At 51.1% G+C, this 24482-nt stretch overlaps 9 protein-coding genes across 9 annotated transcripts; 5 read left to right on the forward strand and 4 right to left on the reverse strand.

The window, feature by feature from the left end:
• Nucleotides 1-5074: 5074 nt before the first annotated feature.
• Nucleotides 5075-5783, forward strand: VC83_08259 (uncharacterized protein; the record flags this gene model as incomplete). The annotated part of the gene is made up of 1 exon (XM_024471814.1): nt 5075-5783. One exon carries the CDS (start codon nt 5075-5077, stop codon nt 5429-5431), a length of 357 nt encoding a protein of 118 aa, XP_024320778.1. The 3' UTR covers nt 5432-5783.
• VC83_08260 (uncharacterized protein) lies at nt 5784-7262 on the forward strand (the record flags this gene model as incomplete). The annotated part of the gene is made up of 2 exons (XM_024471815.1): nt 5784-6355; nt 6650-7262. The coding sequence occupies 2 exons, from the start codon at nt 5784-5786 to the stop codon at nt 7260-7262; spliced, it is 1185 nt and encodes a 394-aa protein (XP_024320762.1).
• Nucleotides 7263-7474: 212 nt separating this feature from the next.
• VC83_08261 (uncharacterized protein) lies at nt 7475-8776 on the reverse strand. The gene has a single exon (XM_024471816.1). The coding sequence runs from the start codon at nt 8584-8586 to the stop codon at nt 7582-7584; it is 1005 nt and encodes a 334-aa protein (XP_024320761.1). The 5' UTR covers nt 8587-8776; the 3' UTR covers nt 7475-7581.
• A 195-nt stretch (nt 8777-8971) lies between these two features.
• VC83_08262 (uncharacterized protein) lies at nt 8972-9861 on the forward strand. Its single transcript, XM_024471817.1, has 4 exons — nt 8972-9295; nt 9343-9617; nt 9671-9749; nt 9799-9861. Exons 1-2 carry the CDS (start codon nt 9108-9110, stop codon nt 9515-9517), a joined length of 363 nt encoding a protein of 120 aa, XP_024320734.1. The 5' UTR covers nt 8972-9107; the 3' UTR covers nt 9518-9617; nt 9671-9749; nt 9799-9861.
• A 1359-nt stretch (nt 9862-11220) lies between these two features.
• VC83_08263 (uncharacterized protein) lies at nt 11221-12069 on the reverse strand (the record flags this gene model as incomplete). The annotated part of the gene is made up of 1 exon (XM_024471818.1): nt 11221-12069. The coding sequence occupies one exon, from the start codon at nt 12067-12069 to the stop codon at nt 11221-11223; it is 849 nt and encodes a 282-aa protein (XP_024320763.1).
• Nucleotides 12070-12724: 655 nt separating this feature from the next.
• Nucleotides 12725-13953, reverse strand: VC83_08264 (uncharacterized protein). The gene is made up of 2 exons (XM_024471819.1): nt 13663-13953; nt 12725-13607 (listed from the first exon to the last, which is right to left on the reverse strand). Exons 1-2 carry the CDS (start codon nt 13939-13941, stop codon nt 13365-13367), a joined length of 522 nt encoding a protein of 173 aa, XP_024320758.1. The 5' UTR covers nt 13942-13953; the 3' UTR covers nt 12725-13364.
• A 5374-nt stretch (nt 13954-19327) lies between these two features.
• VC83_09673 (uncharacterized protein) lies at nt 19328-20326 on the forward strand. Its single transcript, XM_024473086.1, has 2 exons — nt 19328-19883; nt 19933-20326. Exons 1-2 carry the CDS (start codon nt 19536-19538, stop codon nt 20116-20118), a joined length of 534 nt encoding a protein of 177 aa, XP_024328854.1. The 5' UTR covers nt 19328-19535; the 3' UTR covers nt 20119-20326.
• A 1318-nt stretch (nt 20327-21644) lies between these two features.
• On the reverse strand, nt 21645-22213 carry VC83_08265 (uncharacterized protein; the record flags this gene model as incomplete). The annotated part of the gene is made up of 2 exons (XM_024471820.1): nt 21645-22035; nt 22152-22213. The coding sequence occupies 2 exons, from the start codon at nt 22211-22213 to the stop codon at nt 21645-21647; spliced, it is 453 nt and encodes a 150-aa protein (XP_024320757.1).
• Nucleotides 22214-22253: 40 nt separating this feature from the next.
• VC83_08266 (uncharacterized protein) lies at nt 22254-23041 on the forward strand (the record flags this gene model as incomplete). Its single annotated transcript, XM_024471821.1, has 2 exons — nt 22254-22977; nt 23031-23041. The coding sequence occupies 2 exons, from the start codon at nt 22254-22256 to the stop codon at nt 23039-23041; spliced, it is 735 nt and encodes a 244-aa protein (XP_024320760.1).
• Between the last annotated feature and the right edge of the window lie 1441 nt (nt 23042-24482).

The following is a 24482-nucleotide window of genomic DNA, read 5'->3' on the forward strand; positions in this document are numbered from 1 at the left end:
ATCGATGCTACATAACTGTCGGCCAACTCGGCACTGATACGGGGGTGTAGGCGGGCAGGGCCAAGCAACACCCTCGCACGACTATCCAACTTGACTTTCTGTTGCATTACGAGGTCTTGGTCTCTTCGGCTCAGAATATCAGCCTTCAGGTTATTCTTACCTGCCGTATACGTAATGTGGAAGTTGAAGTCGGATAGTAGTTCCATCCATCGCACCTGCTTCGCGGTGAGAACCTTCGTCGTCATGAAGTATTCGAGCGAGCGGTGGTCCGTATACACCTCGACTCGCTGCGTAACAGAGGCCAACTCAGGTCTCCATTTCGCGAACGCTTTCACGATGGCGAAGAGTTCCTTGTCATGGATTTCCCAGTTGATCTCATGGCCGGTAAGGACGTGGCTGTAGAAGCTCACTGGGTACCAGAGCTGGTCCGGGTGCTCTTGTGATAGCACGCCGGCGACGACTCCGTCTGAAGAGTCGGTCTCTAGCTTCGTAGGCAATTCGGGGTTGAAGTGGTGTAGTGCCTGCACCGCTAGTAGCTGCCGCCGTAATTCTTCAAAGGCGTTCTCACATTCCTCAGTCCATAGGAACGGCTCCGAGGGGCTCGTGATGGTAGTCAGGGGCTTCGCGATCTTCCCGAAATTGCGTATGAACTGGCGTAGAACCCACAGAAGCCTAGATAGGATTTCACACCGGTAACGGTGGTCGGTCGAATCCAGTTTCGAAGGGTTCGATCTTGTCGGGGTCCGCCTCGACACCGGAAGTGGTCAGTATGTAACCAGGTACTTAGTTCGGGTAACATTGAACTCGCACTTCTTGAGGTCGGCTTGTAGCCCTGCCTCACGAAGGCGCTGTAGGACTTTGTGTACGTGCTCTATATGTTCCGTAGGGTCCTCGGAGTATATGAGAATGTCGTCGAGGTAAGCCGTACAGAAGTCGTCCAAGTATTGCATGAGGACGTCGTTCATGTAGCGCTGGTACGTTGCGGGGCCGTTGGTCAGTCCGAACGGCAGCACCTTGCACTTATAAGATCCATATCGAGTCCGAAAGGTAGTATACTCTTCGGAGTCAGGGTGCATTCGTATGCGATGGAAGGCTTGTCGGATATCTAGTTTCGTGAAAATCTTGGCTTTCGACACCCGTCCAAGTAGTTCGTCGATGCGCGGTATAGGGTACGGATCGTTGCGGGTGAGTCCGTTCAGCTTGCGGTAATCAATGCAGAACCTCAGTTTGCCGTCCGCTTTCTTAACGAAGAGTATAGGGGACGCAAAGGGGCTATTGCTATTGACGATGAAGCCTTTCTCCAGGTTCTCCAGCAGGTATTGCTTGGTAGCCTTAAGCTCTTTGGTGCCTTGCCGGTAGAGCGGGGAGAAAGCGTTTGGTAACGGCGCCTCTAGCTGTATCTTATGATCGTATACCCGGTGTGGTGGTAATTTATCAGATTCCGATTTTGAGAAGACGTCGTGTACTTTCGGTGCACAGGCGGGAGTTTCTCCTGGATGAGTGATATCGTCTCGTCATCCTCTTCGGATTCTTTTCCCGAATGATCTGATCGATCTCGTAAAGGCTGGTCTGGAAGAACTCGGCATCGCTTCGCATCATCTCGTGGTGGAAGGCGTTTGCACCGATCTCGCAGATGTGCACCGGCGTGAAGCTTTGTACAGGCTTCGCCGGTGGCAAGAAAGGTACCCCTGGGATCTGAGGTGTACTCGGGCAGTGTCGGTGGTCATTCCGGAGTCCGAAATTATCACTTTCATTTCCATCGAGCGTCCGCCTGCGCGGCGTCTGTCTTCGTGGTGGATTGCGGCATCCCTACGATTCGCATCCGACTGGTGAGAAGGATGTCGAATGGACGTTTCGCGCGAGTGGTAGGGCAAGGTGATCTCCTTGCTCCAGCTAGGAGTAGGCGGGTACTCCTTTGGCCATACTAGCCGGCTCTTTGCAGAGTCGAGTAGTATTCGGAAGCGGCTGAAAAGCTTCCTCCCAATTATCACATCTTGCGCTCCGAGGTCCAGGAGCACAAAGGGGCAGTTATATATTCGGCGTCCTTCGACTGTTAAGTGCAACCGAATATACTCCGATACGTGACTTTGGATTTTTCGCTGAAAACCACGTATGGGTACAGAGTAGGGCAGTTTCCGTATGGGGCTCTGAAGCGCCTTCGACAGTCGTAGCGCGAAGGGCTTGTTGATGACGAGGTATCCGTTTGCTCCTGTGTCTGCGAGAGCCTTCGTTTGCACACCGAGTCCGTTCAGACTCAGCGTCGTGTCGACTAAGAACTGGGTTCCGCCCAAGAGTTCTTGTAGGTCGAGATCTCGCAGATCACATTTGCGTAGACCTAGGAAGGAGCCTTTCCCTAGGCCTCGTCGTTTTCCTCCAGGGACGCATCCGATTGGAGTTCGACTGCCTCCTCCCACTGCTCTTCGGGTTCAGGGGCTTCGCGGTCAATCTCTTTGACTGTGGGGTTGAGCGGGCACCTGTCCTGGAAATGACCGGGCTTCCCGCATTTGAAACAGTTTCCAGACGCAGCCGGCACGGCGGTCCGCACGCGACCTGTTATGTCCGGCTTGGGGGCGGTGGGTATGAAAGGAGTCCTCTGGAAGGAACCCAACGGACTTCTTGTCGTCTTCGGTGGTTGGGTCTTGGCGGCCTCCACAGGCGGGAACCTGGATGAGCCGAGGCGGGCCCGTCCTGGGAAGCTCGACTCGCTGCTCTTGGACTGGGAGCTCAACTCGCCGTTCCTGCGTCGCTCTTGGTCGAAGGCGGTTAAGGCTCGGACCATGGTGAGGTAATCGCCTTTCCATTGGTCCTTCACGACCGCCACGCGGCTGCGGAATTGCGGTGTGAGCTTGTTCCACATATACCGAAACCACTCCGATTGTGATACTTGTCCCGTAATCGCCGCACTTTGGAAGCGGGCTTTGAACTCGGGGAAGGTTTCGTGTAAGTGACCCTTTTCGCCCATCTGCATATCGTCGAATTCGTTCCGGGCCTGTTCGGTCTCATTACCCGTAAGGTAATATGATCCTAATAGGTCCATCATTTCGTCTGCGCTCTGGAAGCCATGCGTATCCGATAGGTATTGGGGTTCTAGATATTTCTTTGCTAGGCCGGTCGTAGTTCCCCATATCAACGCTCTTCTCGAGACGTCGGTAGGGTAGTGGTCCTCATTGACTACAAGTCGGTCCCGAATGGACGCGCTCCATTGCATAAAGGTATGTTCTATCCCATCGCTGAGCGGCGTAATCTTCTCAGAGATGGTGGATTTCTTGTAACGGTTCGGAGGGTCCACGGTGTACTGTCGGGGTAGACCCGGGATTGAAGGAGAGCGCGCATTGTCGACAGGTGGCAGTCGAACGGTGCCGGGCGTGTTTCGCATTGTCGGTGCAGGCTGTTCGTCTTCGTCGGCCTCAATGGTGCGCACTGGGGCGTCGGCAGCCGGTGGTGGCGTAGACGGTATTCGGGTCTGGCTAGCTACGAGGCTGGCTACCATCGCCTTGAGCTCCCGCATCTCGTTCTCGAGGTTCGCTATGCGATCCGGGGGGCTTTCGGATGGCCCTGCGGTCGTGCCCGCTGTGGCGGTTTGCCTAGTTGTCATTCGTAGCGGTTGACCGTCATTGTCGGGTGGTGGGTTTTGTGTCGTCTTGCGCGACATCTTGATTCGGGGGTGTATCGAGTCGCAGTCGATACGGAAGAGTTTGACTTCCGGTAGCTCGTAGCTATCAACACTCTTGTTCACAATTGCCTCTGTGCTTGAGGGGGTTCTTTAGGATCTCGTATCCTATTCGGCGCCAACGCGTCGGCGACTTTACCAGCTTGCTCTGCAGGATCAAACCCTGATCCACTGGCTGTCCGTGAGTTCTCTGGGGTCACGGCTATTTGGAGTCATCAGGTCTCTACTTCGAAATGTCACCGAGTCGCGGTCGGTGGTGTTTCGACAGTTCTCCTGAGTCGTTCCGGTTGTGGGATATTCTTTGAGTACGGCCGTCCCCGGCAGGCGTGATCTTTTTTGTATAATGTAAGGACGCAGGGCACCGTATCACGAGAAGTGGCATATGGGAGTGCGAGTCGGATATGAGTCGGTGCAATCCTATAGGTCTACTACGAAGGATACAAAAAAGATGAAAGGGGAGCTTATAGCTTCCTACCCCTTATGTACCTAAATGGGGTCCGACTCGGCTAGGCCTTAGCGTACCGGTAGATCCACTCCCGTCTGCCGCCCGAATCGACCCCGACCCTAGAACATCTATGCTGCTATACTACTATGTCGCCTATTCCGCGTTGTCTTACGGGTCCGAGGGTACCCCGTGTAAGGAGGCATCCTTACATACATGCGAATTGACTATTACTACAGCTACTACCACCTTATATAATAATCCCTATTCAATCGTAATTGATTCATATCCTAACGCCTTTCAATTTATGTTTTTGCTGCCGTGAAATACGTTAATCATGATTATAATTGATTTTCTAACCCTGAACTACCCCATGCAATGCCATTCATTTTCCCCGAAACAATTATGTTCCATTAGGTTCGCGGTTTCGATTCACCATGGGGTGAAATTTTCACAACAACATTAATATATTTTATTTTATTTTACATTTCTTTAGATTTCTAACTACGACTAGACATCAGGCTATCAGAATCTGGATTTATCATTTTGAGGAACTCTATCCACCCGAGTAGTTATCAGTCACCAACAATAAGGCCTGATTATCTCCGAGTCTGAATTACAATATGTGATAAATGAAGCTGAAAGGGTTTGTTTACATCGTATGATAACCTCGCGCCCATCGCTCCTTCCACAACAACTCAACTCAACTCGCACCTTCTCAATCCCCCTCCTTCGCGCCTTCCCTATTAAATTATTACATTCTTATCGAGAGTAAATTCCCAAGATGGCCACCCCCCATTCACACCCACCCAAGCCATCGCTCAACTCTATAGCTCCCAACATCCATCCCACACTTCTCAGACCCCACGTCACATCACCATATCCCCAACCCCTATTATCTCATCCTCTCCCCACCGCACCTCACGCCACCCCCCACCCCCCAAAAAAACCAACACCCCACAATGCCCAACCGTGACAGAGGCAGTAAAACAGACCATAGCGACAACCCCCCCAACTTCGACAACAACGCATTCAACACAACCAGCCCATCCAGCCCATCATCATACCTCGGCCGCAGCCCACCCAGCTTCAGAACCGGCTTTGTTGATCCTAACTTCGACGTCGCACGTATCGGTCCCTATCTTGGCCCGGAGATCGAAGCGGAACTACAAGCTGCGCGTGACGCGAGAGCATGGAGGATTGAACAAGGTGTTAGAGAGGAGTTGGCCCAGGAGCCCTACGGAGGGGAGGAGTTGGCTCAGAAGGCCTACGGAGGAGATTTTCTGGCTCAGCAGGCCTACGGAGGAGCCTACACCTAAGAGTCGCTGGCTCTGCCACCCTACGGAGGAGAGTCGGTTGCGCCCCTCGTTCCGGAAGAGAGTGTTGAAGATAGGCTGGGATATCTACTGACCGAACCCGCTGCGGCCGCTGCGGCTGTTACGACTGAGGCTGTAAGTGCCTTGAACCCCCAACTACAGTCGCTGCACTAAGGGTCTATAAGAGAACGGTTAACGTGAGAAAGTGGGAAAAAGCAGCTCTTGCGGCCTTGACCACCGAGCCCGGACCAAGCAGACTATCTGCTACAGCTCCTCCCTCAAGCCACGGGAAAGTGGCCCAGAAGTAGTAGTGTCACTTCAGGACCTCGCCGCCGGACAAGGTGGAATATCTAACATGGCGCCTCCCCGCCAGAAAGCGGTCCCAGAAGTTGGAGCACGGCTTCACGACCTCTCCGCCGGACAAGTCGGAATGTTTAACACGGCGCCTATCCCCACCCCCCAGGGAGTAAACCTAAACCTCGTAGCGCAGCTCCAGAATCTCCTCTACCAACCAGGCGGAATACCCGACGTGTTTCCTGCCGGCCTAACCCAGATGCCGGGCTTGGATCCGCACTTACTGGCTAACCTGCCGCCTCCCCCCTCTGCCCCCCTGCCGGACCTAGAGACGCAGTTTCGCGAGATGTTCGCCAAGTTGGGCGCTGCTAATGCGGCGCAGGCTGCTGGGCCTGCCGAGCCCGTTGTTCCCGCTGCATCAAAGAAGTTGGTCGTGGTGTGCTGTCTGGCGACGTGGATAGGGAAGAAGGATACGGAGGATAAGTGGGTTGCGATGCCAGGGCAGGGGACGAGGAAGGGGTGGGGGATGGATATGGCGAATCCGTCCGAGAGGGAGTGTTGGAGGAGACAGATTTGTAAGGGGTTGGAGGTGTTGAAGGAGATGGATGGGGAGGGGGTGTTGATGTTTTCGGGGTAAGTTCCCATTTTTATATTTCGTCACCTGATTTGGGTCCGAGGGATTTTTTAGGGTTGTTTTGGTTTGGCAGTTTGTTTGGCTTTGGTATTTTGTTATCTTTGTGGTTTTTTCATATTTTGCATGTTTGTTTCATTACTGTCCTGAGATTTACGATTTGCTTGGTCTTGGCTCTCCTCTGTTAGTACCTTGACCTTTATAATCCCTTCCACTTGTTTTTCTTTTTTCTATCTTGGGACTTATGATTTGTCTGGGCTTCATTACTCCGTGGAATAGTATCTAACATTATGTAGGGGCCCATGGTATGACAACAGAATCTCAGCGGCAAAATCATACCGGGATTTCGCCAGAGCTTCAAACTATTGGGGCTACCTCAAGGGCGACAAGTACAAAGATTACTCCTCCCGCATCATCACCGAGGACCGCGCCATGGATTCCCTCCAGAACGTCATGTACTCCCTCATCGAGTTCAACATCCGCTACAAGAACTTCCCGGAGGAAATGACGGTCATCAGCTACGAGCTCAAGCGCCAGCGCTTCGAAAACTTGCACTTCAAGACGGCCAAAGCGATACTGTTCCCGACGGCGCAGGCAGGTATCGATGTCTCATGGCAGGGAATCCCGACATTTATCGGCATCGACCCGCGAGATCTGACGGAGAATTACAGATCCGAGAAGGCAATCGCTATAGGTGAGCTGGAGATGCAGATAATGGATCTCTGGACGGGATCCCCGTATGGCCTTTCGGAGGAGTTGATGAACAGAAAGGAGAAGAGGAATAGGTGGGGGATCGATCTCTATTATCAACTTGTTTTTGCGGGGGGGGCTGAGCTGGTTGCGGCTCTGGAGAGGAATGCTAAGGCAGCTCCTCCTATTGAGGAGGTTATGGATATGAGTGTGAATTGAGGGTGGGGCGTTGGGCTGGGTATTGTTCGTGTATAATTTGTTTTTGGGGGGCATTTTGGCACCATTGTAGAGTTTATCGGTAGGATAGAGGGTTATGGAGTTGAGTGGTATGGTATTGGATTAAGGAATTAGGAGGTTGGTACGTAGTGGGGTCGTTTATGCGTAATGGTAGTATTGGAGTTTCACGGCAGGATGGAGGGTTATAGAGTTTGTTGCATAAACCTGATGGCATTCAAGCTCAATTTTATACTTGTTGAGATGAGATACTGTACTTGCTACACCCGGCTATAAACTTCCAAACACATCCAACCCACACATTCTACAACTTATTCTCCTCCTGCGCCGCCAGTACCCTAAACCCATGCCTGGGCGCATGCACCCTTACCGTCCCCTTCTGCGTCTTAACCTCAATCACAATCTCCTCCCCATCCAACCCCACCAACGTCCCCTGATCCTTATGCGTAACCCCCGAATCAGTAGGATGCACCAGCACCTCCTGCCCCGCCTTCAACCCCACCGGATCCCTCTCATCCACTCCCCTCAGCCCCTCCGCCCACTCACTCCCCCAAATCTTCTCCGCGGCCTCGAAACCCTTAAGTGCCTTCGCATTCCCATTCGCCTTCCGCGCAGCCCCCACCGCGGCATTGAAACGCTCCACCCACGCAAACACTTTAGGAAATGTCTCCTTGCTCGCCACCTCAGCGGGAATGGCGCCGGGCATACCGAACACCCAGTGGAGAGGCCATATGGCCTCGAGATCAACGCTCGAGACCTGGGGGGTGTTGAGGAGCCACTTCCGCCCGTCGGCGAGGAGTCCGTTCTCTAGGAAGGCGATGGCGGCGCGGACTTCGACTAGGGATTCTGGACGGGCGCGCTCGAGGAAAGCGGCGGACCAGGGACGGCCGCTCATAGCGGCGCGGTCGGCAGTGAATTTAGGGTCCTTGAATAGAGGGAGGGAAGTAGGAATCAGCAGCGCCGCACGGCCAAAGAGACCGCCGTCCGTGGTGGAGGTGGAGAACAGTGCAGCGAGGGCGCGGTGCTCGGGGGTGGTGGGGGAGAGCGCTGGGTGTGCTGAGGAGGGGGGGAATAGCTCGTCGAGCTTGGAGAGGATGAGGCGCGTGTCGTTGTAGATGTCCCGGCCGATGGCGACGATGGGGATGCGGCGGTAGGCGACGCCCAGGGCCTCGACGTCGGGGCGCGGCATGATGGGTGGCTGGACGCATTCGGAGAAGGGGATGTTGCGGAGGTTGAGGTACCAGACTATACGACGAGCGTAGGGAGAGTAGGAGTAGTGGTAGACGATGATATCTCTTGAAGAAGACATGGTTGCGGTTGGTGGTGTTTGGAGGTTGAAGTTTATAGATATTGGAGTGACGTGGTTACAGGTTGCTTTATATCCAATTCGAGTCGGGCAGATCAATTGCTTCGCCGTAGTAAATCTCTTGACTTGGATAGTAAGATGTGCAGTTCAAAGAGAGATAGCTTCAATTAAAAGGATCAGTGACTACTTATCATTGTGTTCTTGGATCTTGGAAGTTGGCACGACAAGCATTAAAAGTGTGGGGTAGCTAGTTTGGGGAGCCGAGGTCCCCAAAAGCCAAGGAATCTGGATGCATCTTCAGCCCACTCTTAAAAACAGCCAATCACGTGCCTTAAATTTACAGCCGTCCCGTCAGATAGATTGTTGAACAAATAATTGGAGTTTGACGACTTGATTGAGTAAACTATGGGTGCGAAGCCCTATATATACATATAGCCAGTATACAAGCTACAGAGAGAGAGCACAGGACCACCTATCTTCCATCATTCAAGCGCCAAATCATCGATGCCGATGTTTACTCCATCATGACTTCGTGCAACTCGTACGACGGTGTCGCCAGAGTTGCCAACTACCACGTCTTGACCGAGATCTTGAGGAACGAGTGGGGCTACAAGTACTTCACCATGAGTGATGCGAGTGGAACCGATCGCCTCTGCGACCAGTTCAAGATGTGCAAGTCTAACCCTGTCGATATGGAGGCCATTGTCAACTAGTAAGTAAACTTTCGTACTGAGAAAGTTCCATTCTAACCATCACAAGCTCTTCCCGCAGGAAACGATGTCGAGATGGGCGGTGGATCCTACAGCTTCATCCAGATTCCCAGGCGAAGTTCACCTGTGGCCTTTTCGAGAACCCATACCTCGGCGACCCAGCAACGGAGACCCCGAAGCATCATCCACACCAAGGAGAGTGTTGCTCTTGCTCGCCAGATTGATACCGAGTCGATTGTGTTGCATGAGAACCACAACATCCTTCCCCTGTCAAAGACCGCCAACGTTGCTGTCATCGGGCCAATGGAACATGGTTATATCAACGTGAGTTTTCTTTCCAATATCCAACACTAGAATATTTTGCTAATAATATGCAGTACGGCGACTACGTAGTAAACGGAAGCTACCTCACCGGAGTCAGCCCCTACGACGGCATCAAAGCCGCCAGCTCTGGCTGTAAGTCCCCCGACAATCCTAGAAAATCGACCCCCCTAACACATCCCAGCCACCACATTCACCCAAGGCTGCGAGCGCTGGCTCCGACCAATCCGGTTTCGCCGACGCCGTCGCTGCCGCCACCGCCGCCGATGTCGCTGTCGTAGTTGTCGGCACCTGGTCCCGCGACCAGAACCAGCTCTGGCAAGGCCTCAACGCCACTACCGGCGAGCACGTCGACGTCTCGAACCTTAACCTCGTCGGTGCCATGCCCCACCTCGTCAAGGCCATCATCGACTGGCAAGCCCACCGTCGTCGTCTTCTCCTCCGGAAAACCCATCAATGAGGCTTGGATCTCGGAGTACCAATCCGAGGAGGGTGGAAACTCCCTCGCTGACATCCTTTTCGGCAATGAGAACCCATTCGGAAAGCTCTCCGCTGGCTTCTTATATGATGTAGGCACCACCCCGGTCTACTACGATTACCTCAACTCCGGTCGTCCCGTCGATATCGGCAAGGAATACGAGGACGGCACCCACCAGTATGTCCTCAACAACCCCCTCCCCCTTTACGAATTCGGCTACGGCAAAGCTACTCTACGTTCGAGTACGGCCCTGTCAAGCTCTCCAAGATGAAGGTGAACGCCAAGGACACCGTCACCGTCTCCGTCGACGTGACCAACAAGTCCACCCACGACGGCGCGGATTACTGTCCAGGTGCCCGTTGAAGGTGCAGGATCTGGGGTTATGGGATATTAAGATGAAGTATGTTGTTGAGCCGGGAGACTTCCAGGTGTTGGTGGGAAGCTCAAGTAAGGATTTTAGGGGGGATGCTACGTTTACTCTGCAATGAGCTGGGAGGTGTATGCGAGAGGCTGGAGGGTATTAATGTTAATAGCCACAGCGGGAAGTTAGGAATAGTAATCGAAGCTCAACGAAGTGTTGTATTAATCGTCCCCATCATCTCCTTCAAGTTTCATTAGAGCAGACCTCCTCAAAGATAGTACTGCGATATGTACAGTGCAATAAGAGTTACGGTAGGTGACAGAGAACAGCGCAGTAAAGAACTGTTAACTATTTCACATGCGAGCTGGTCACCCAAGCGAGCTGGTCACTGAATTTCTCACCCAAAATCAGGAAATTGCAAGATAATAACTCAACAACAACTTGATAATATATTCTAAAACTGTGTGTACAGCTTGGTCTATACATGTAGATTTCTTTATTCTAGCTTTAGAGCAATTAGACCAGTAGATGTTAAGACCTAGTCTAAATCTTAGTGCTTATACTTAATATCTTAAGAACTACTATAACATAGATTATTCCTATATAACTGGATAAGAATTTAACTAAGTAGAAAAGGCTAAAAAGGTATTTTTAATATGTATTATCAAGCTGTTGTTGAGTTATTGTCTTGCAAATTTCCTGATTTTGGGTGAGAAATTCAGTGACCAGCTCGCTTGGGTGACCAGCTCGCAAGTGAAATACGTTAGTTATACATCCCCAAAGTATTTTTGGCGAATTTCCTCCATAGCTAATTCTTTAGGCATCGGTTCTAGAAACCTATCGACCTCTTCTTTCCAAAATAAGTTTTGCGGATTGACATGCGATGCTGTAGTATACTCCCAGTAGACCGGATACAAGCCGGCGGTCTCCCAATCAATGATTCCAACCACCTCATCTCCGCGTGCGAGAATGTTCAAGCTGCTCAGGTCACCGTGTGTAAAGACAGGTGCAGGAAAGGGCCTATCCTGCCATGCTATGAGCGAGCTAACATCGTCAGGGTTGTCCACATGGGTTTCCAGTCCTCCTCGCAGGTGTTTGTGAAAATCCCGAATATTTTTGAAAGGTCCAAACCGCATCGGACCGTAGATTCTACTATCGTATAGTATTCCACCATCAACATTACTAACCGCCAAGTTTGGAGGAGCTATCTTGCGCATGTCTGCGACCATATCTTTAAGTTGAGATAGTATCTTTGCCTTAGACTCATCTGCTCGAGATGTCCATCCACGCCCTATCATATCTCCATGGATCCTCTCCATAACGATATATGCCCGGCCTTTGTGCGTGAAAGAGCAGATAATTCTCGGCACCGGAATAGATGTATGCTGACGAATGAACTGCATGGTAGACGCTTCCGAAAGGCTCGTTAGAGGACCGTATTTAACACAAATATTATTAGTGAGGAAAATAATACCGCCATTGCGCGGACGGAAATGCTTGAGAAGCTTGATTAAGGCGAGAACGAGGAAGCGGTGGAGGTACGTGTCGTTGATTGGCTTTGACTCCGATGGTACTACGTATTGTAGGGGGCGATCGCATCTGATTGCTCTGTCCATCTTCTATGGTCGGGTCGCACTTGACATATCGCAGATAGTTCCCTTGCCTAGGGTATTCAACCCGGCTCCCTATCTTTAATAGCTCAAAAGGATTGCGAGTCCGGAAGTTGACTAATATCTGGCTGAAACGGATTGGTGAGTGGACACGTGAAAACGGATAGCTCTTTGGAACTCGATATTACTCGCGATAGCTTTATTTCCCTATTCCTCTGCAAAGCTAAGCAATGATAGTACCGTAACTATTCTTAATATAATGCTGTTCCTAGACCAAATTTTGCGTATGAAGTAAATTAAACGGCCATTTATGGCAATGCGACTGAATCCTTCTGCACGTGATACTGGTCGTGACGCCTTGTACGGTACCCTGCCACATACCCATCACTATCCACCACTTCCGCATCCACTGTCCTAGCCACCAACCCCCTACCCCCTACCCCCTACCCCCTAACTCCCACCCTCCCATCCCCCATCCGCACATGATCCCGCACACGCGGCCCCTAATATCGGCTTCTCCTCCCATCCCTAGGCTCCAACTCTAGCACCGGCGCTCGGCGTTTCTCGGGCGGCAAGGGGCGGTGGGTCGGGGCCGAGGTGAGGCGGGTGTGGGGGGTTGCACGTGGGGGGTTGCACGTGGGGGGTTGCACGTGTTGCACGTGTTTGGAATGGGGCGTGTGGGGGTGGGGGAGGAGAGTGGCATGTGGGTAACCTTGGTGGATGATTGGGAGTGTGATGGCAGAAGAAAGGTGTTGCTCTTTCTAGATTACTGTAGAGGTGCGAGTCAAAGATGATTAGTTACGGCGGTGAGCCTGCTTTGAAACCCCCACCCCCAAGTCGAGAGACTGCGATTCTTCTAACGTTTCATTCCGAAAACACTAGGAACGGATATAGTCTCGTCGATATTCCATCTCCATTGATTAAAACCGCACAGCAGTCCTCCCTATCCATCTAAAACAATAATATACACAAACCCCCTTCCCCATCCCAGATAAAATATGTATTCCCCCCACCTGCAAATCCAAGGCATGATAGCCCTCCCTTTCCTCAAACAAAAGAAAAAAAAAAATCTCTCCCAAAAGATTGATTGAGTGAATGAATGGATGAAGGCCCAGTAAAAAAACGCCTGCACACGAAAAAGCAATGCCCACTTTTTTGCCCCCACGCCGTTTTGCCATCCGTCCCGCTGATTGAGTCCTAGATGATATGAAATGCCGATGATTGATAATGATATTAGACGCTATTCGCTTTCCGAAAACGATGATGTTGCTGCATCTCCTCTCCTCCCTGCGGTATGTCGTCTACCAGCTAACGGGACTAGGCGGCGGCGCAGGCGGCGCATGCCACTCCCCCTCTCTTGTCTTGTAATCTGCCGTCGGCGTGTGTGTATCCAGGCGCTGGGCGACGTCTGTGAGTAGGCTCAGGCCGCGGCGGGGGGTGGGGTGTGCGAGAGAGGTGGGTTGAGGTTGTTGGGGGAAGGGAGAGGAGCGGGCGGTGTGTGTTTGTGGCATTGTGATGGTTGGTGGTGTGTGGTGGTGGAGAGACTGGAGAGAGTGTGTTAGTTGGGAGAGTTAGGTGAGGGGATTAGGGGAGACGTACGGTTTGGCCGGGTCGGTGGAGATGGGATGGCTGCTGGTGTTTGGTGCTGCTGGTGAGGCAGAGTTGTGATAACTGTGTAGCTGGTGATGTGATGTGAAGCTTGTGATTCTTGTTTAACAACAGGTGGTATAAAGTCGTAGTATTCTTGACAAAGATCAAAACAAATAGAGGAAATCTCAGTATCTTTGTATGACAGCGATCGTCGGTATTTATTATTCTAGAGAAAAAGTAAAAAAAAAAAAAAGACAGAAACCCGCCAGACCTGGGCGCACCACCCATTTTATCACAACCCAACCCACCCCCACCCAGCACAGAGCACACACCCCCCTCACTTCCCTCCGCCTCTACAGTGCTGTATCACTGCTGCAAGTACGTGCCGCACAGGGCGCGGCACCAGCCCAACGCACCATGCACGCATCCATCCGTCGGCCGCATCGGACAACAAAGCGCGGCGGGCGGACGACGACGCTGGCCCGGAAGGCCAGAAGCAGGCACCCATGGCTGGGCTGGAGGTGACAAGGTAGGCCAGGCCACCCCTGCCGCTGGGCGCCGACATTACTATAGGTTTGTAAGGATGAGACTTGCGAGGTAGGGGGTACGGCGGTGTTACACTGGATCTGGAAACGGGGCGAGACATTACATACGATAGGACGGTATGGAAAGTGAGTACAACTACGACAGACGACCAAGCCCAACAGCTGGGTGGCTGGGCTGGCATGATCTCCATCTCCGAGCTTTCGGGGAGGGGGATGTTTGTTGCCGTGATGGTTGATGTTGGGGTGAGGTGAGTGGTTTTGGCTGGGAACGGAAGAGATCCGGCGGTATGTGTCGTGTTGTGTCATATGAGGACATGTGAAATATGTATGAACGTAACTTATATTAGGAGATGTCTGGACGTACTGGGTATCAGGAGATGTTTGGACGTACTGGGTAATAGGATATGTATGAACATACTGTGTAATAGGTATGAACATACTGGGTAATAGGATATGTATGCCCCGATATGTATTGTACTGTACAGCACGAACGACGCATGTACTGCACGGTGAGCACAAGCACTGCGGAGAGTAATACATCTTCCTAGACAAAACAACAACAAAACAACAACAACGACAGGACAACGAGACATTTCCATCTGCAATTCCAAAGTTAAAAGGGGGAGCAAACAGATGGGGCGCTGTGGAGTTGGCGAGATTTGAGGTCTTTTTGCTTCTATGGGGCTGCTGTTTCGGGACGGTGGGAACCATGTCCCCTGCTGTCAATCTGGGGCGGTTTGATGGGTGGAGGGAAGGGTAAAAGGATGGACTAGGGAGGAAGAGGAAGCCGAGGTTGAATGGGGTGTTGGTAATCTCCTTCTTGCCATTTGCCGTGGGTGAGTCGGTGGTTGCGATCTGTATACTTTGGTGCATGTATAGAGTGCCATACTATATGTCTAATATGTCGAGTAGATGATAAAGCTGCTGCACCCCGGACTCTGCCACGTCCATTTATCCCGATCTCGTTATAGGCACTATACAAGTTGCCGTTATTACCGCCTTATACTGGAATTGCGCGGCGGGCAATCACTCACCCATATCACCCATATCACCCATATCACCCATATCACCGATATCACCCATATCACCCCAATCCCAGAGACGACACACCGCCGCCGGCACTCCCGAATCAGAGACGTGGCACCTGCCTGTATCTGTCCGGTCCGGTCTGACAAGCGGCTACTGCTGCTGCTGGTTGGTACTCGCCTGTAGTGTGATATGATACGATCGGAATACGAAAGACATCGTCGGGTCTGCGCATCCCATCGTGCTGTAGACCCTATGCACTGCCAATCATGCCAATCATGCCATCATGCCAATCACTACTTACCATCACACACCGGATGCATACTGGATCTGACAGGTCGTCTGTTTCGCATCGTTATGCTTCACCGTCGCCCATTCACTAAGCCGTACTTCCTGTCCCCGGCCGTACAAATACTGAAGTGACGAGTTTACCGCAGTACGACCAGTACAAACATCCACCCCACCGCCCCACCACCCCACCGCTCCCAAAAAGCCCTTGGAATTTGTTTTCGGAAATTTCAAATTTCAAATTTCAAACATTCTAAAACTGCGGGGAAGCCGGGGAAGCCGGGGAAGCTGCCGCTTTCTGGAACACACGCATACACACACACTCTCTCTCTCTCACAGAGGATCCGAGATCAAAGCCAAAATAAACCCCCCACACCGCATAATGTATCACCCGGTCCTGCCCATTGCCGAGCAGACCGACCGTGCAAGATTCCAATATATGCCATGCCTGTAAGCGGGATCATAACGTCGCGACCCGAGCCTCCCGGTCCTCTACAGTATCTTCACTTCAATCTCCTTCAAAATGCCCGACCGTCCCGCGTGAAGAAAGAACACATGGAAAAAAACCCGCCGTCCAGTCCAGCATTCACCCGTGCCTCATCGCATCTCCAAAACACATCTCCCACCTCACCGACTCACAACTCCAAAACCACACACGTGTCCCCCCCCTTATACCTCCACGCCCCCCCATACCTCCACGCCCCCCACATCCCGCGGGCCGCTCCTTCTCACATCCCCCCCCACTGACTCGTAACACACACCGCAAAGTCGATACAGCAAAGCATTATTGAAGTGGTAATCTCAACAATTCCATAACGACCCCAGAATCCACATTCCCCCGAGACAGGAGGTTATATTCGAAAGATCTGAGATCTGACATCTGACATCTGACATCTGACATCTGACGTCTGATATCTGACATCTGAGTGAGTGAGTGTCTAGATCGGACTGATGCGGTGTACTACATATGTGTACGATCACGTCCGCCCCGACCGCTCTCTTTAGGCCCGATCATTGGGCCCTGAGACCCGAGAACTCGGTTGTGGGAACGGGTGGGCGAGACTGGACAGCACCGCGGTGGGGAGGGAGAGGTTTTTGGGATTTGCCTGCCTATGGAGACCAGCACCGGCTATTTTTCTCTGACGGGCGGTAAGCAAGTGGGAGCGTAAGGCACGTACCGCGTTGCGACGAGCGGGCAGTTGCATGCATCTCCCACAAAGGCGAGCAGTTTGAAACACCCCCTCATCCTCCACCACTCGGCGAAATAAAAAAAACCCCTCAAAAGTCGCCCCCGCCCCTCGGCGGAATATAAATTCCACCCCTCCGGCTCTCTCACCGTCGGCGAAATATAACAACCACCAAATTATTCCAGCGATCCGGATACAACCTCTCACAACCCCAACCCCTTACCTCACCACAAGCTCTTTCCTAGCCGCCATCCCCGCCCCCCGGGCCGCCATCCTCGCACAGCAGCTAAATTGCCGAGACAACAAACTGCTGTACCCGAGCACGGCAGCGGGGGTAGAAGCGCCGTCCGCTGTGCTTGTGTCCTTGTGCTGCTGTGCGGTGTTGTGGTGACACGCCGATGCTGCCGCCTGCCAGGCGCGCGGGCCGATCTCGGGTGGCTGTAGGTTGAGCGGGCGGATTGGGGGGGGGGGTCCGCGCGCGCTAGGGTGGAAAAGGGCGGGATAGGGGGTGCGGGGATCTGGGCGTGGATGGGGGGTTGGAGGGAGGTGGTTCGTTTTGCGACAAAAAGGTAGTAGGGGATGTGGATTCATGTGCCTAGGTATGTAAGAGTAGAGGGCTGGCACAGGGCGAGATTTATATCAACCTTCCCCGTAACCCAAACTATGCCCTCTCCCCGCAAATGGCAAAAATAAATAGGCAAAAACCATACAACAGTGGGTATTTGCTGGCGGTCACCCACCCAACTACTAATCCACCGATCTCAAGCAATCCTCTGGACATAGCTAAATCGGTACCATTCGGCCTAGTGGATGAGCCTCGCCGCCCTTACCCTTATTTTGAGATGGCGACCACCTCGACCACCTCGACCACTCGAAAGTGGGTGAGTTTTTAACGACGCGTTGCACCGCGACATTGGATTCAGGCAGGTGAGCTGGGTGAGCCGGGCAGGCGGTCGAGGTGGTCGCCATCTCAAAATATGGGTGCGGAAGCCAGGAGAATGGTATAAAGGGCCAGCCTCCCGCTTTCAAATTTTCAAAGGCTCCATTGAAGCGCCTCGCGTTCGATCCTGCGCCCTTTCACGAACTCGCGCACCAAAAAGGGCTTCCTCGACCTAAGCAACGCACCTGTTGACACACGGTATGTGGGCAAGCAAGATGACCAGTCCCTCTCTGGTAACAAGTAGTGATTGAGCATCTTCATTAAATCATGGAGTGTTAAATGTTGAATGAGAATGGGATCGCCATAGTGTCCACATAACCGAAAATTAGACATTTAATTCATATAAGAAGAGCCGTCTTCCCCTTGAACAAGGCCCACAATATGTGGAGCGCGTAAAGCGTCCTCTATCTTTTAACTGATCAATACGTAGATATGCGTTGAGTCCATGAAGAGCATCTCGCTGACATCCCGGCTGAAATGCTTTAAAGTAACAGATTGTCTCCTTATCTGCAAGCACCTTTCTAGGAAATTGGGTGAGCGCGTCCTTTGGATCCTTGTTACATATGTGGAGCAAGTTGAGTCTCGGTCTACCATAGCTTCGACGTAAGTAGAGGTAGAAAGTGCCCGGGTTTTTTGTGAAAAGGGTTGCCCAATAAGTGATACAGGCAGGAAGAGCCACCCGTACGGAAAGCTTCGCCATGCATCTGGATGTTTCCAGGGCCATGACAAGCTGTTATCGATTGCACCGATGCTCATACTTGGCTCTGATTCCTTGCTAGGGCTTCCCTTTCCAGACCTTCCCAGATACATAGGCTCCTGTTGCCGGTATGGGTGAGCTTGAGCAGTTGGCGTGCCTTCTCCAGAAGGCATGCTTGATACAATAGAAACTGTTGAATCCTCGGCCCGGAAGCAGGGATCAGGGCCCTGATACCGAAGCTGTGTCAGCCAGCTTCGTGATCCTCCGGATACTGGATCTTCCGGTTCTAAAGCTTCGATTCTGAAGCTCTAGGGAACGGACCGAAACCAGGAGGATTGCAGAATCCGAGCCGCGAGTAGGCACAGGAATAGAGCCCGTAACAGTATATTATAGTAGTTAGAATAGCTTCAATTATAAGAATATGCATTACTAAATTATCACTTCAGGCCCCTCTGCTTCGTGACCATATTTCTCGGTTTATATTCTCTACCTACTGCTACGGTTCCTACGGATTTTGTTCAACAGAAACGGACTCATTCCCCAGTCCACCTAGATCAGATATGTCTGATGGACGAAAAGTCGGCCCATGGCCGACTTTTAAGAGAGATTGGACGAAGCCAGGCTCACCCCTTGACGACGCGGGCTCGCCTTATTTTCGACATTTGGGCTCGCAACTAGTATCCCACCAGCAGCGTGGAGCTCATACTTCAAAGTGATTGGATTGAAGTAGTCATGAAGGGTAAATGTCCGTTCGTTCGTCGGATCTCTACATGGGCCGCAGTGGCCCATGATTGGCGCCTAGAGAAGATGGGGACGATGGGGACACCTGGAAGCTCCGACTCGCGTGAAGATTGACACCGTCCTGTTTCACGTGATAAAACAAAGGTGCTGATTAAGTAAGTGGTATTAAAAATGAGCATGAGTCTAAAAGATGGCAGAGATAGTGATAAGAAGAAATGCGCAAACCGTTCGGGAACTGAATTTACCTATGCTCGCATATTATGATTGAGATGGCCCGAACGTCCGAGGAAGCGTGGAAGCTAACGTTGCTATTATGAGAAGCTTCAAGGAAAGTAGCTGCAATCGTTTATCCGTTCGTCTGCCTCCAAACCGCGTAATGTTCTCTGTACGAGTACCTCCGCGGCGAAGGATAAAACGACAACCTCGCACATTACTGTCAACATGGCAAGCACCCAAGAATGGTTCTGCCGCAAAGTCCATCCAACCGGCCGATTACTGTGCACCCGAAAAAGGGTCGAATCTCATCGCTTCTTATTCAAACGGCAGAGGACGACCTGGATCACCCACCCAAAAAGCAGAAACTCAACTATCCAGCATTCCCACCTGCGGGATTTTGGGACTCCCTATCGAGGATCCCTCTCACACGAAACGCACTACGAGAATTGAACGGGAGGAACGCAAAAGACTGTTGCAGCTCAGCACATACTCGAAAACTTCGAAGGCGTGGATCGAATTCCCACCACCAGCTGGCCGTCCCACAGCGTTTCGCAAGACACGGCGGCCCGGATCTGAGAGATCTGCGAGGAGTATGCGGGCATCCTTGTGCGATTGCACACTCATACTGACACAGAGTAGTACCGGATACCAACAGGCCCGGAAGACGACATGAGTTCTAGACCGTTGAGTCTTGGCGTCGGAAGAGAGGTTCGCAGTCGCCAACAAAGTGGGGCTCGGATTCACCATCCAAGAGCAGCGCTACCCCGAATACGACAAGCACGACGAGCACAGGACCATATGATCGTGCATTTCAGCAGCATCTGATCGATCATGACATACTCCCCGATGGCTATGAGTATCCAATCGGCTTGGAGTCCAGCTTCTCGGAGACGCTGTAGGACCTTATGCACATGCTCTATGTGTTCCGTAGGGTCCTCTGAATAGATTAGGATGTCGTCTAAGTATGCAGTACAGAAGTCGTCTAAGTATTGCATCAGGACGTCATTCATATATCGCTGATAGGTTGCGGGACCGTTCGTCAGTCCAAATGGCAGTACTTTGCACTTATAGGATCCATAGCGAGTCCGAAAGGTCGTGTACTCTTCCGAATCGGGGTGCATCCGTATGCGATGGAAGGCTTGTCTGATATCTAGCTTTGTGAAGATTTTTGCTTTCGACACCCGTCCTAGTAGTTCGTCGATATGCGGGATGGGGTAGGGATCGTTCCGGGTGAGGCCATTTAACTTCCGGTAATCGATGCAAAATCTTAATTTGCCATCCGCTTTCTTTATGAATAGGATAGGGGACGCGAAGGGGCTGTTGCTGTTGACGATGAAGCCTTTCTCTAGGTTCTCTAACAGGTATTGCTTGGTCACCTTAAGCTCTTCGGTGCCCTGTCGATATAACGGGGAGAAAGCGTTTGGTAAAGGGGCTTCGAGCTGTATCTTGTGGTCATATATGCGGTGGGGGGGGATTCAATCTGATTCCAACTTCGAAAAGACATCGGTGTACCTCCGGTGCATATGCGGAAGCTTCTGCTGGATGAGGCGGAGCGTTTCTTCGTCCTCTACCAACTCCTTTTCATGAATGATCTGATCGATTTCGTAGATGCTAGTCTGAAAAAACTCGGTGTCGTTTCGCATCATCTCGTGGTGGAGGTTTCCATTTGGGTGGGGGAGAAACTTCCTGGTTTCGTAGTGGGTTCGATGGCGTATCGGTGATCTCTTCGTAGTCAGAAGTTATCACTTTCATTTCCATCGACCGTCCGCCTGCGCGGCGTCTGTCTTCGCGGTGGATTGCGAAATCCCAGCGATTCGCATCCGACTGATATGCAGGATGTTTAATGGACGTTTCGCGTGAGTGGTAGGGCAAGGTGATCTCCTTGCTCCAGCTAGGAGTCAGCAGGTACTCCTTTGGCCATGCTAACCAGCTCTTTGCAGAGTCGAGTAGTATTCGGAAGCGGCTGAAAAGCTTCTTCCCAATTATTACATCTTGTGCTCCGAGGTCCAGGAGTACAAAGGGGCAGTTATATATCCAGCGTCCTTCGACTGTTAAGTGTAACCGAATATACTCCGATACGTGGCCTTAGATTTTGCGCTGAAATCCACGTATGGGTACAGAGTAGGGTAGTTTCTGTATGGGGCTCTGAAGCGCTTACGACAGTCGTATTGCGATAGGCTTGTTAATGACGAGGTAGCCGTTTGCTCCTGTGTCTGCTAGGGACTTCGTTTGCACCCCGAGTCCATTCATACTCAGGGTCGTGTCAACTAAGAACTGGGTACCTCCCAGGAGTTCTCGTAAGTCTAGTCCTCGCAGGTCACATTTGCGTAGACCTAGGAAGGAGCCTTCTCCTAGGCCTCGTCGTTTTCCTCGAGGGACGCATCCGATTGAAGTTCCATGGCTTCTTCCCATTGTTCTTCTGCCTCGGGGTCGTTACGGTCCATTTCCTTGATAGTAGCATTAAGGGGGCATTTGTCCTGGAAATGGCCGGGCTTGCCACACTTGAAACAGTTTCCTGAGGGCGCAGGGACTGCGGTTCTCAGACGTTCTGGTATGGCTGGCTTGGGGAGGAACGCGGTTCGGGTGAACAGAGCGGATGTGGCTCGAGTCGGCTTCGACGCTGACGACGCCTTTGCCGTATCCGTGGTACGTGTGGACGTCCTTGTGAGAGCGGGTAGCGGATTCAATTCGTTGTTCCGGCGCCGTTCCTGGTCAAAGGTGAGACCTGCAATACTCGAGGTTCTACAGTTTCTCAGAGTTCACCAGACGATGCGGACTCAACTCTAGGCGCGGACTACCAAAAATATCCTCTTCAGGGCTTTCTCACGTGTGTGAGGATTGGACGGGAGACGACTTACAACCTAGAGTTCAAGCTGCAAGATCTTCCAGATTCGTTCAGGCCATCAATTGGTCTCCACATATCAAATCGCACATCTAGCGGGGAATCAGTTGGAGGATCAATGAATTCACGGGTTTGCACATCCCATGCAAAGAGGTCGCGGCCAGCTCTGCAGAAGCAGATAAAGCGACCGCCTTTGCGAGAACGAATTGCAAACAGACCTGGTATGCAATCGACATATTCAGAAGACGACGATGGCCTGTTGATACAGCTGAAAGAGAAAGACAAATTATCATCGGACGAAATTGCAAAGTTCTTCCCAGGAAGGACCAAAGTGACGTTGCAAGTGCGCTACTCCACAAAGCTGCAGAACCACTCGCAGATGTCGAAGTACAAGAAAGGCAAGGGAATATGCTCATCAGGGTTTTTAATGGACTTGCTTGATCCACAGCTTCGAGATGCCCTTCCTTCCACATCATCTCTAGCAGCAACTGCCGACTTCACCACGGGTCCTCACAGAGACATACTATCAACTAGGAACAAAGAGCATACAACACTGCAACTGCATTGTGGCAGCCAAGGAGTGGAAAGCGATACAGATGAGATCTGCGACGTTGAAGCGCTTCTTGCCAAGTTGACAGTACGTAATGTGGTTTGGTACCTCGTGAAGTGGGAAGGCTTTGGTGATGATAAAAATATGTGGCAGGAACAGGACGACATTAGTTCGGATCTCGTTGACAATTTTGAGGCGAGCTATCAAGGGAACTTCGGTGTGGAATTACTCAAGAAGCGAGAACTAAGAGGGAAAATTGAATATTTTGTAAAATGGAAGGGCCGTCCAATGAGTGAGAATTGTCATACTGACATTCGTTGCACTCAGTTTGCTATCAAACTCAAGAGCAAACTTAGAAATCTCCTCCTCAAACCTACAAGTCACTATACATATTTTGGCTTGTCACACCAACAACAAGAGCAATACTATTCAACGATTGCTACAACCCTCTATGATTCATTACATGTCATTGCTCCTTAGTTACTGGGCCGATATTACCACATAGCATATCTCTACAACCCTCTATGATTCATTACATGACATCACTCATACTACCACATGACATATCTCTACCAACTAGAGGCCTAGGAGCATGAACGATAGCTCTAAAAGCTCCTACGAACCTCAATGATTCATTACACGTCATCGCTCCTTAGTTACCCACAAGATTGGTTAAGTTATGACATATTTTGTCTATAGGGGTACTCTGACCTTGGACCTCCTTTCACTTCCTATAGCCTAGGAACCTAGGAGATGGTTCTATGGGATTCTCTTACGTCGACTACAGTTACCAAGCCTGGTTAGTCATGGAAAGTCTTGGAAAATGAGAGAACTACACTCCTTTAGCATAAATAGGATTGCCCTTTCCTTAAGAAAGGGCAAGCAGACAATACAGTAAATCGACTATCACATACTTCCACGTCTTTTCCAAGCTTCCAAGCATTGATCTTGTTACTCCTTGTTTCTGAAAAGTCAGTGAGGTGCTAACCTCTGACTTATCCCTGAGTTCTCAGACTCAACATTTGTTACAACTTGTCTAAACCACTCCACTACATCATACACCTGATTGCTGCGTTGTGGAATAGTCTAAACTACAACTCTTTGGCTCTGTTTCCTAAGACAGTGTGTTGTCTTAGTAAAATCATCCCTTCCTTGGGTGGCTAGATTCTCACATCTGGTGCACCCACCATTACACTTCTCCCAGGAATTCTTGTAATGGTGGGTGCACCAGATGTGAGAATCTAGCCACCCAAGGAAGGGATGATTTTACTAAGACAACACACTGTCTTAGGAAACAGAGCCAAAGAGTTGTAGTTTAGACTATTCCACAACGCAGCAATCAGGTGTATGATGTAGTGGAGTGGTTTAGACAAGTTGTAACAAATGTTGAGTCTGAGAACTCAGGGATAAGTCAGAGGTTAGCACCTCACTGACTTTTCAGAAACAAGGAGTAACAAGATCAATGCTTGGAAGCTTGGAAAAGACGTGGAAGTATGTGATAGTCGATTTACTGTATTGTCTGCTTGCCCTTTCTTAAGGAAAGGGCAATCCTATTTATGCTAAAGGAGTGTAGTTCTCTCATTTTCCAAGACTTTACATGACTTACCAGGCTTGGTAACTGTAGTCGACGTAAGAGAATCCCATAGAACCATCTCCTAGGTTCCTAGGCTATAGGAAGTGAAAGGAGGTCCAAGGTCAGAGTACCCCTATAGACAAAATATGTCATAACTTAACCAATCTTGTGGGTAACTAAGGAGCGATGACGTGTAATGAATCATAGAGGTTCGTAGGAGCTTT

Source organism: Pseudogymnoascus destructans (assembly GCF_001641265.1).
Source record: "Pseudogymnoascus destructans isolate 20631-21 unplaced genomic scaffold scaffold_24, whole genome shotgun sequence".
Taxonomy (NCBI): Eukaryota; Fungi; Ascomycota; class Leotiomycetes; order Thelebolales; family Thelebolaceae; genus Pseudogymnoascus; species Pseudogymnoascus destructans.